The 12,249-nt window shown below is 50.4% G+C and overlaps 1 protein-coding gene across 1 annotated transcript in view; it reads left to right on the plus strand.

The window, feature by feature from the left end:
* Positions 1-3,686: 3,686 nt before the first annotated feature.
* The window catches only part of LOC147096600 (von Willebrand factor A domain-containing protein 7-like), a 67,799-nt gene continuing 59,236 nt past the window's right edge, over positions 3,687-12,249 (plus strand). The window contains exon 1 of the mRNA XM_085973848.1: positions 3,687-3,936. Within this exon, the coding sequence (XP_085829974.1) occupies positions 3,687-3,936 (250 nt within the window). The remainder of the gene's footprint in view (positions 3,937-12,249) is intronic.

The following is a 12,249-nucleotide window of genomic DNA, read 5'->3' on the forward strand; positions in this document are numbered from 1 at the left end:
ATTTTTTAACTTAAGCAATAATCTTTTGTGTGGCACCTTGTCAAATGCCTTTTGGAAGTCCAAATACACTACGTCCACTGGTTCCCCTTTATCCACCCTATATGTTACTTCCTCAAAGAACTCCAGTCGCGGAAGGCCTCGAGCGTGCGGCGGACACCACGTGCTCCATCTCCAGCGCCCAACCCCCTCAGCCGCCCGCTGCCTGGACCTGTTTATGGCTACCTTCGCCAGGTACAGGAGCAGTCCTATGAGGTCCTCCGATCTGCCCACTCCCCTCCACATTGGGTGACCAAAGATCAGGAGCGTGAGACTGAAGTGCAGCCATAAATCGAGGAGCAGCCTCTTCAAATAGTGGAACAGGGGCTGCAACCTCTCACATTCCGTATAAATGTGGAACACGACTCTTCTTGGCCACAGAAAAGGCAGGCAGCCTGGGAGTCCATGAACCTGTTTAAAAGCTTATGGCATGGGACTGCTCCGTGCAACACCCTCCAGGCCAAGTCCCCAATAGATAAAGGGAGGACTCCCGCATAGAGAGACCCCATTGGGGATCTCCGCCTCTGCCGGATGGCAAGATGGCACGTGTCCGGACACGTGCCGACGAAGATGGCAAAGTGGCGAGTGTGCAGGAGCAGCCCGTACAGGAAACCCCTCCGTGTGGAGCTAAAAGGCACGGAGGGCATTTCCCCGAGACGGCTCAAGTTGTGAGGCGCCGGCTCCTGAGAGGGGTTTCGGGGCCGGGCACCGATGAAGAATTCTGTCCGAACGGGGGTCAGTTCGGACGGGATTGCCCCTCGTGTTTGAGCCTCCTCGATACACCTGTTGGAATAGGGACCCAGTGCCACTTTCGGTGACTCAATGGCTTTGGCCACGAGCTGGATGTTGGCCCAGGACAGACGCTGCGCCAGCTCCTCTGCCATCGAGCAGGTCCCCGACTCTGGTCACCGGCCGAGTGGTCTTGGTGGAATCCAAACTGGGCATCAGTGAGTACGTTATTGGTGAGTGCCGCTTGATAGCACTGTCGATGACACCTTCTATCACTTTGCTGATGATTGAGAGTAGACTGATGGGGCAGTAATTGGCCGGGTTGTATTTGTCCTGCGTTTTGTCGACAGGACACACCTGGGCAGTTTTCCACATTGTTGGATAGATGCCAGTGTTTTAGCTGTACTGGAACAGCATGGCTAGAGGCGTGACTAGTTCTAGAGCACAAGTCTTCAGCACGACAGCCGGGATGTTGTCAGAGAACTTCCCAATGTCTAATAATTAAAATCATAACTAAAATAAATCATAATTTATGGTACTTGGTTCCAAATCTGGTACTGATTTCTTCCAGTGAATCATCTTTAACCTACTACTCTATGAAACTTTACAGGGACAATGTAATCATAATGTGGGAATATTCTTTTAAAAAGTGAGTTTGGAATATTGGGCACTGCTGCAAGATTATTGACTTATAAACATGGGAAATTAACCCTTTTTGTTCAAATTTTCAAACATCCTCCAGCATGAAATGGATCCATTAAAAAAAATTTGTTCATCCCAGTTTGGCATAAAAATAAAACAAAAAAGGTGACTCAACCGTGGCTAACGAGGGAAATTAGGGATAGCATAAGATCCAAGGAGATGACATAAAAATTGGCCAGAAAAAGCAGTAAACCTGAGGATTGGGAGCAGTTTCAGATTCAACAAAGGAGGACAAAGGGATTAATTAAGAAAGGGAAAATAGAATATGAGAGTAAGCTTGCAGGAAACATAAAAACTGACTGCAAAAGCTTTTATAGATATGTGAAGAGAAAAAGATTGGTGAAGTCAAGCGTAGGTCCCTTGCAGTCAGAATCAGGGGAATTTATAATGGGGAACAAAGAAATGGGAGACCAATTAGTTCCAGCATAAGAGATTAGCGTGTAAAGCTAAGGCACATGGGATTGGGGGCAAGGTATTGACTTGGATAGAAAACTGGTTGGCAGACAGGAAGCAAAGAGTTGGAATAAATGGGTCTTTTTCCGAGTGGAAGGCAGTGACTAATGGGGTACCGCAGGGATCGGTGCTAGGACCCCAGTTATTCACAATATGTATTAATGATCTAGGCGAGGGAACTAGATGTTATATCTCCAAGTTTGCAGACAACACAAAGCTGGGTGGGTGTGTGTGCTGTGAGGAGGATGCAGAGAAACTCCAGTATGATTTGGACAGGTTGGGCGATATGGCAGATGCAGTATAATGTGAATAAATGCGAGGTTATCCACTTTGGTAGCAAAAACAGGAAGGCAGATTATTATCTGAACGGAAATAGATTGGGAAAAAGGGAAGTGCAACGAGACCTGGGTGTCCTTGTGCACCAGTCGCTGAAGGTAAGCATGCAGGTGCAGCAGGCGGTTAAGAAGGCAAATGGTATGCTGGCCTTCATAGCGAGAGGATTCGAGTACAGGAGCAAGAATGTCTTGCTGCAGCTGTACAGGGCCTTGGTGAGACCACACCTTGAGTATTGTGTGCAGTTTTGATCGCCTTATCTGAGGAAGGATGTTCTTGCAATGGAGGGAGTGCAGCGAAGATTCACCAGACTGATACCTGGGATGGCAGGAATGACGTATGAAGAGAGATTGGGTCGATTGGGCTTACATTCGCTTGAGTTTAGAAGAATGAGAGGGGATCTCTTTGAAACATATAAAATTCTAACAGGACTAGACAGACTAGATGCAGGAAGGCTGTTCCCGATGGCGGGGGAGTCCAGAACCAGGGGTCACAGTCTAATGATAAGGGGTAAGCCATTTAGGACTGAGATGAGGAGGAATTTCTTCACCCAGAGAGTGGTGAACCTGTGGAATTCCCTACCACAGAAGACAGTTGAGGCCAATTCACTAAATATATTCAAGAAGGAGTTAGATATATTTCTTAAGGCTAAAGGGATCAAGGGATATGGGGAGAAAGCAGGGACAGGGTACTGAGTTTGGATGATCAGCCATGATCGCATTGAATGACGGAGCAGGCTCGAGGGGCCAAATGGCCTCCTCCTGCTCCTATCGTCTATGTTTCTATGTTAACATCTTACTATTTCTTACTCTAGTGCTCTCCGTCTCTCCCAATCCTTTGTGCCCTTTGTTTCTCCTTTCTAATGCTATATCCTGGTGCCCAACCCCTTGCCAACTTAGTACGGAGTGAGCGCTGCACTGTCGGAGGGGCTGTACTGAGGAAGTGCTGCACTCTCGGAGGTGCCGTCTTTTGGATGAGACTTTAAACCGAGGCCTCGCCTGCCCTCTCAGGTGGACAGAAAAGAAAACATGGCCACTCCCTCAAAGAAGAGCATGGGGAGCTCTCCCCGGTGTCCTGGCCAATATTTAGCCCGACACTAAAAACAGCTCCATCTGCACTGCCCCTCTGAGAGTGCAGTGCTCCCTCAGTATTATCACATTTCTCTTTGTTGACACAAATTGGCTGACTGCAGCAATAAGTACTTAATTGTCTGTAAGGCACTTTGGCACATCCTACGAGAGTTATATAAGTCTTGCTATCAAAAGGCAGTGAAAATCATGTGGTCTTACTGACGGATGACTCATGCAAATCATTTCAGCTCACACACCCTTCCTCTGTGGAGCTGAGTTAGCTGGAGCACTAATTGCCACTCAGGATTCCTGTATATATTTTCCCCTTTTTGTATCTGGCAGCCTCTCTTGACATCAGCGCAGATGCAGCTCTCAGTGTTGCTCTCACTCCTGATGGTCCCGCTGGCACGAGCTTTTTACCCAAACCCAGAATCTGGGGATCCGGGATGGAAAGACTACACGGACGCCGACATCACCAAGGCCGGCATCCTCCAGGCAGTGGCCACGTTCATGGAGAGGAAACTGCTGCATGGGAGACCGGCCGTGAGCCCCGGGCAGCTGCTGAACCTCACACCACTGACGCCGACCACTCTGTTCAAGGCATACTACGGAGGTAAGGGCTCTCCCTGCGCTGAATCTGCTCTCTTCCCTGTTGTAGAGTCATAGGGGGAGAAATTCGGTTGATAGCGCCACCGATTAACGCCTAAAGAGGCCGAGAAGTGGGGCGCTAGCCAATTTCCGGGTGGGCGCAAGGCGCCTAGCACATCGCCCCATATTGAGCATGCATTTAGCGCCGGCGCTAAATCTTAGCGCCCGCTCATGGGCGCAGGCTGATTATGACGTCATTTGAGCGTGCAACCCCTTTTGGGCGCCCCGGACCGGAAATTCAGTGGCACCCCCCTCCGTAGCGCCTGGCGCTAATAGTGACAGCTTACCTGGGCCTTACCAAGTCGCTCTCGGGCTAGAGGAGCGTTATTTAAAGGGGACTGGTGTGGTTTAAAAGCGGCAGCCATTTTTGGATCACAACTCCCTCGAGAGCTACAAAGAGTTGCTGAGCTGCACACTGAGAGCCATTTGACCACTGAGCCAGCGCAGGCAGACGATCTTCAGCCTTCTGGCCATCACCTTGCTGTTGGTGAGCCTTGATAACGGGGAACCTTCCTGTGGGCGCTTATTATGGGGGCTGCATTGGAGGGGAACGTCCTGCTGCTGAATCATCTGGAAAGGGCACTGAGATGCTGGGCGAGGGGGGCGGACATGGCCAGACAGAGGAGGGCCAACAGACGTCGCCACAGCAGACCTTACGCTGGCAGGGTTTTCCGACAGCAGTTTTCCTACATGAAGATGCCAGAGGAGCAGTGTGTCAGAAGGCTGCGATTTAGAAAGGAGGTGGTGACTGAGCTGTGCCAGCTGCTCCAGCCAGATCTGCAGCCTCAGATAAGGTGCAGGACATCTCTGTCGGCGGCTGAGAAGATGGCTGCTGGCCTGAACTTCTACGCGAGCGGCTCTTCTCAGGCTGCGCGTCAGAGGCTGATCAGAAGTAGCTTCTAGGCCCCTCTCACGGAATGCTTGCTGCCATTCCAAGAACAGGAATGGAACCGGTCTGATACCCCCAAGCCTGTGAAGGGCAAGATGCATGTAAATAGCAGGCATGGCCATTGTAAATGAAGAAAGTGTTTCATTACACAAAATGTGGTTCCTTCAATCATGAGAAAGCTATGGCAACAGAAAGCAAAACTAATACACTGACACATAACTGCCTCTCACACCCGGGAGACTGTCCAAAACATAAATCACATTCCGACCATCTTCCTTGGCCTTGATTGCACTGCGCCAACCAAAGCATCCAATGCCTCATCAGTGAGGCGTTCCGCCCTCTGCCTCACCCTTTTCATGTCTTGCTAGGCTGGTGCGCCACAGGTAGGCTCCCACCGCTTTGAAGGCCTACAAGGCAGTGAGTGTGTCTGGTGATGCCAATTGACCTGCCCCTTTAAGAGCTGGCTGGCGCCACTGTGTCTCAGGGAAAGTGATTATTGACAGCACCCTCGCTGCGACCCGCCGCCGCAAAATTGGGTTGCGCCGCTGGGTTAGCGCCTTAAGAGTAGCATGCACCGCCTGATTTAGCGCCACAATCAACTTTAGGGGCGCTGCAACCCAATATCGCGCTAGGTGGCGCTAAATTGCGCCTGGCGCTAAACTTTGCGCATCGCCAGGACTAGCGCCCCAAACGCAGCTATGCCGAATTTCTAGGCCATAGAGTCATAGAGTTATACAGCACAGAAAGAGGTCCTTCGGCCCATCGTGTCTGTGCCGGCCATCAAGCCCTGTCTATTCTAATCCCATTTTCCAGCACTTGGTCCGTAGCCTTGTATGCTATGGCGTTTCAAGTGCCCATCTAAATGCTTCTTGAATGTTGTGAGGGTTCCTGCCTCTGCCACCCTTTCAGGCAGTGAGTTCCAGATTCCAACCACCGTCTGGGTGAAAAAGTTTTTCCTCAAATCCCCTCTAAACCTCATGTCCCTTACCTTGAAACTATGCCCCCTGGTTATTGACCCCTCTACTAAGGGGAAACGTTCTTTCTATCTACCCTATCTATGCCCCATATCATTTTGTACACCTCAATCAGGTCCCCCCTCAGCCTTCTCTGCTCGAAGGAAAACAACCCCAGCCTGTCCAGTCTCTCTTCATAGCTGAAACGCTCCAGGTAACATCCTGGTGAATCTCCTCTGCACCCTCTCCAATGCAGTTTCTTCTGCCTGCCATGGCTCAGTGCGGTAGCGCCCTCGCCTCTGAGTCAGAAGGTCGTGGGGTCCAGGTCCCCACTCCAAAGGCTTGAGCACAAAAAATCCAGGCCGAGCCTCCCCCAGTACGGAGAGGAGGTGCCGTCTTTCGGATGCGACGTTAAACCGAGGTCTCCTCTGGTCCTCGCAGGTGGCCGTAAAGGATCCCAGGGCCATCATTTCGAAGAAGAGCAGGGGGAGTTTCTCCCCACTGTCCTGGGCCAATATTTATCCTTCAACTAAAAAATCTGCTGATCTGGTCATTATCTCATGGCTGTTTGTGGGAGCTTGCTGTGCGCAAATTGGCTGCCGTGTTTCCCGACATTACAACAGCGACTGCACTTCGAAAAGTACTTTGTTGGCTGTAAAGCGCTTTGGAACGTCCTAAGGTCATGAAAGGCGTTGCGTAGAAACGCAAGTTCTTTCTTTTCATACCCCAAGGTTATTCACAGAACGGTGAGGCCAAATGAACACAGAGGCAAAGGAAAGATTAGGACGGGTGACCACAGCTCGGTCGGAGAGGTGGGTTTTAAAGGAAGGGCCGTAGAGGAAGAGCGAGGTGGACAGGCAGAGCGATTGGGAGGAAAATCATGGAATTTTTTTTTATTCATTCACAGGACGTGGGCGTCACCAGCAAGGCCGGCATTTATTGCCTGTCCCTACTTGCCCTCAAGAAGGTGGCGGTGAGCCGTCTTCTTGAATAAATGGCCTATTTGGCCATTTCAGAGGGCAGTTTAGGGTCAACCACATTTCTGTGGGCCTGGAATCACATATAGAAACATAGGAGCAGGAGTAGGCCATTCAGTATGATCATGGCTGATCCTCTATCTCAATACCATATTCCTGCTCTCTCCCCATACCCCTTGATGCCGTTTGTGTCCAGAGGACAGACCAGGTGAGGACATCAGTGAATCAGATAGGTTTTTATGCCAATCCAATAGTTTTATGGTCACCATTACTAATATGAGTTTTTTTATTCCAAAATTAGTGAATCAATTAGAATTTAAATTCCCCAGCTGCAGTGATGGGATTTGAACTCATATCTCACTGATCAGTGGTCTAGGATTATTAAACCAGTAGCATAGCCACTATTCTGTGTCCGCTTATGGACAGACAGTTGGACCTAGCTGTCTGAAAGCACACTGTCAATGCTGGGGTGGGGACTGAATGCATGAGGCCAGAGTAGGAGGAATGGAGATTTCGGGGGCGGGTGCAGGGTGGGAGGGTAGTTGTAGGGCTCGGGGAGGGTACAGAGATAGAGAGGAGGGCCGAGGCCATGGTGGGATTTAAGCAGAAGGAGGAGAGTTATAAATTTGAGGCGTTTGGGGACCGGCAGCACGGAGACTGACATGAATCAGTCATTTATGAAAGAAAGACTTATGAAATAATACTGAGTGGCCTGCGGGCATGGGCCAAGCTTGCGCAGGACATTCTTAACCGGAAACATAGAAGATAGGAGCAGGAGTAGACCATTCGGCCCCTCGAGCCTGCTCCGCCATTCAATGAGGTGATGGCTGATCATCCAAACTCAGTACCCTGTCCCTGCCTTCTCCCCATATCTCTTGATCCCTTTAGCCTTAAGAAATATATTTAACTCCTTCTTGAATATATTTAATGAATTGGCCTCAACTGCCTTCTGTGGTAGAGAATTCCACAGGTTCACCACTCTCTGGGTGAAGAAATTCCTCCTCATCTCTGTCCTAAATGGCTTACCCCTTATCTTTAGACTGTGACCCCTAGTTCTGGACTCCCCCGCCATCGGGAACATCCTTCCTGCATCTAGTCTGTCTAGTCCTGTTAGAATTATATAAGTTTCAATGAGATCCCCTCTCATTCTTTTAAACTCCAGCGAGTATAAGCCCAGTCTACCCAATCTCTCCTCATACATCATTCCTACCATCCCAGGTATCAGTCTTATGAATCTTCGCTGCACTCCCTCCATGGCAAGAACATCCTTCCTCAGATAAGGCGACCAAAACTGCACACAATACTCAAGGTGTGGACTCACCAAGGCCCTGTACAACTGCAGAAAGACATGCTTGTTCCTGTACTCAAACCCTCTCACTACGAAGGCCAACATACCATTTGCCTTCTTAACCGCCTGCTGCACCTGCATGCTTACCTTCAGCGACTGGTGCACAAGGACACCCAGGTCTCATTGCACTTCCCCTTCTCCCAATCTATTGCCGTTCAGATAATAATCTGCCTTCCTGTTTTTGTCACCAAAGTGGATAACCTTGCATTTATCCACATTATACTGCATCTGCCATACACCTGCCCAATCACCCAACCTGTCCAAATCATACTGGAGTTTCTCGGCATCCTCCTCACAGCATACCCGCCCACCCAGCTTTGTGTCATCTGCAAACTTGGAGATATTACATCTAGTTCCCTCGTCTAGATGATTAATATATATTGTGAATAGCTGGGGTCCTAGGACCGATCCCTGCGGTTCCCCACTAGTCACTGCCTGCCACTCGGAAAAAGAGCCGTTTATTCCAATTCTTTGCTTTCTGTCTGCCAACCAGTTCTCTATCCAAGTCAGTACCTTGCCCCCAATCCCATGTGCCTTAACTTTACACGCTAATCTCTTATGCGGGACCTTATCAAAAGCCTTCTGAAAGTCCAAATACACCACATCCACTGGTTCTCCCTTATCTATTCTACCAGTTACAACCTCAGAAAATTCCAGGAACTAGTGAAGGACACAACTAGACCTCCATGTTGTAAAACAGTTGATTAAAGCTTTGATTAACGCTTAGACCAAGTGCCTAGTAGTTTTCTTTCGTCAGGGACGATGGGCGAACGGGACTTGGTGAGAGTTAGGATACGAGCAGCAGAGGTTTGGATGAGCTGGAGTTTATGGAGGGCGGAAGGTGGGAGGTTGACCAGGAGAGCGCTGGAATACTCGAGTCTGGAGGTGATAGAGGCCTGGATGAGGGCCATTCGACAGCAGATTGGGTGGCAATGCTGCCACATCCTTATTTTTGGTTGCCTTATACTAAGTAAAAAAATTAATATTTTCCGCGGTGAGGAGAGTGCTTCGTTTTGGAACGGTGTCTTTCGGAATTCAGGATGGGGTTTCGAAGGATGCGTCGATAGTTGCAGGTCCCCTTGCACAGAAAAGTTCAAAAGGCTCTGCTTCAATTCACAGAGGCCTGTGCTCTGGGTGATGCCTCCAACAGGTCTTCCAAACACTTTTCTATGTAATGCTATGTAACTTTTGGAAGTTATCTGGAACTTACACTGTCTCACCTTTCGGTTGCATTCCGTTCCCCAAATGAATTCCGGGTCCAAAGGTGATATTCAGGACAACTCTTATGCAAGGTTGACCCTTCATACAACATGCCTGTGAATGTACCATTGCATTCATGACCGCTTCATAAAAGTTTGCTGGCATCAATGTACAACGGTCTCATTAAATAATCGACTGGGAGACGTGTGGTTCGGGGGATGCTCGTTGCTGTAAATGTTAATGATGCGGAGCATAGTTCTGGGCCCCAATGAAAAAGACCGAGCCTGTGGGGGAAGCATTCGTCTGAAGTGGCCGCTGTGCTAAACTAGCTAAATGGGGGGGGGGGGCATGGTGGTAGGTGGCACAGCGCTAACCATAGGTGCAACGCTGTCCCGATGGCGTTGCACGAGGGATCCGGGACCGATTTGTAGTCCCGGTGCGACGTGGCTGCTTCCCCCCCGAGACTCTATGTGCTAGGCTGCGAAGCTCGCAATGCATTGTGGGCAGCGGGGAGCTCTGAAATTTAAAGGGACCATGCAAGCAAGGGACAATGAAATGCACGGCTTCAGTACATTTTTCAACCCGTTCTGCCTTTTAACAAATAATCAACATTTAAAAGAAGTTCCAAATGTCGACATTCAGCTGTTAAAGCGGAATTACCTTCCTGAGCGCAACAAATAGGAAAACTGCCTCAGCACTACCACCAATGGCTCAGCAAGCCAGGGAAGGGGCACCCAGGGTCACGCACGCAGCACTCCAGCTTTGTGCAGGGGGTCAACACTGCAGGACTGGCCCTCTACCCACAGGGGCCAGGAGGCCCTCCAGAAAGAACGATGTGGGAGTACATCACAAAGGCCGTCATTGTCAGCAGTGTCGCCCCCACCACCTGGCTCTAGTGCCAAAAGAAGTTTCATGACTTCAGACCACTGGTCAAGGTCAGTGAATGCCTCTTCAAAAGCTGCCTCCTAACAACTGCACCACTAGCCTCACACACTGCTCAATGCACGACCCCCAGTCACTCACCTACCAACAATCTGCACCAATGATGAGGCACATCTCCCTTTCCTAGCCTCACCTCACCCCCTTGGAGGAGACGGTGCAGGCCATTCTTGGCAGGGGGCATGGTTGAGCCCTTGGCCAGCGGCAGGGCTGAAAGGATACAAGATGCGGGTATCCTTGTACGTTATCCTTGTTCTGGCATGCACCTCTAGGCTTCCCGCCCTCCCGTCAGCACAACTCTACACTTGTGCCTTCCTCATTCCACACACCCAAGAAATGCAGCCTGCCCAGCCAGTGGGTCAACAAGAAGAGGCAGCCTGCCCAGCCAGTGGGTCAACAAGAAGAGGCAGCCTGCCCAGCCAGTGGGTCAACAAGAAGAGGCAGCCTGCCCAGCCAGTGGGTCAACAAGAAGAGGAAGCCTGCCCAGCCAGTGGGTCAACAAGAAGAGGCAGCCTGCCCAGCCAGTGGGTCAACAAGAAGAGGAAGCCTGCCCAGCCAGTGGGTCAACAAGAAGAGGCAGCCTGCCCAGCCAATGGGTCAACAAGAAGAGGCAGCCTGAAATAACAACAGAAAATGCTGGAAATACTCAGCAGGCCAGGCAGCATCCGTGGAGAGAGAAACAGAGTTAACGTTTCAGGTCTGGGACCCTTCGTCAGAACTGGAAAAAGCTGGAGATGTAACAGATATTAAGCAGGTGCAGAGACCCGGGGGGGGGTGGGTGTGGGGGGGTTAGGGGGGGAGGAAGGAATAGAAAGAACACCCTGTGCTTTTGTAAGAGGCAGGAAAGATAAAATGTTGCAAATGGGAATGGCAAAAATCATACTGCATGAAAAATGGGGGCAGGGATAATTATCTGAAATTGTTGAGCTCAATGTTGAGTCCGGCAGGCTGCAAAGTGCCCAATCGAAAGATGAGGTGCTGTTCCTCAAGCATACGTTGAGCTTCATTGGAACAATGCAATAGCCCGAGGACAGAGAGATCAGAGTGGGAGTGAAGCGGTGAATTAAAGTGACAGGCGACCGGAAGCTCGGGGTCACCCTTACAGACTGAACGGAGGTGTTCCGCAAAGCAGTCACCCAATCTGCTTTTGGTCTCCCAATGTAGAGGAGACCGCATCGTGAGCAGCGAATACAGTATATTAAATTGCAAGAAGTACAAGTAAATCGCTGTTTCACCTGGAAGGGGTGTTTGGGGCCCTGGACAGTGAGAAGGGAGGAGGTAAAAGGGCATGTGTTGCATCTCCTGCGCTTGCACGGGAAGGTGCCAGGCGAAGGAGCAGGGCTGTTGGGGGTGATTGAGGAGTGGACCAGGGTGTCGCGGAGGGAGCGGTCCCTTTGGAATGCTGAAAGGGGAGGTGGGGGGAAGATGTGTTTGGTGGTGGGATCACGTTGGAGATGGCAGAAATGGCGGAGGATGATCCGTTGAATGTGGAAGCTGGTGGGGTGAAAGGTGAGGACAAGGGGAACTCTAGCGTGGTTCCGGAAGGGAGGGGCAGGGGTGAGGGCAGAAGTGTGGGACATAGAACGGACACAGTCAAGGGCAGTGTCAACCACGGTAGAGGGGAATCCTCGGTTGAGAAAAAAGGAAGACATGTCAGAAGCACTAGTATGGAAGGTGGCATCGTCAGAACAGACGCGGCGGAGACGGAGAAACTGGGAGAATGGAATAGAGTCCTTACAGGAAGCGGGGTGGGAGGAAGTGTAGTCCAGGTAGCTGTGGGAGTCGTGGGCTTGTAGTGGATGTTTGTTGAAAGCCGACCGCCAGAAATGGAGACGGAGAAGTCAAGGAAGGGAAGAGTCGGAGATGGACCTTGTGAAGGTGAGGGAAGGGTGGAAATTGGAAGTAAAGTGAATGAACTTATCTAGTTCAGGGCGAGAGCAGGAAACGGCACCAATACAGTCATCGATGTACC

This window comes from Somniosus microcephalus, unplaced genomic scaffold (assembly GCF_052327205.1).
Source record: "Somniosus microcephalus isolate GS21.2 unplaced genomic scaffold, FLI_Smic_1.0 unresolved_chr1, whole genome shotgun sequence".
Lineage (NCBI taxonomy): Eukaryota > Metazoa > Chordata > Chondrichthyes > Squaliformes > Somniosidae > Somniosus > Somniosus microcephalus.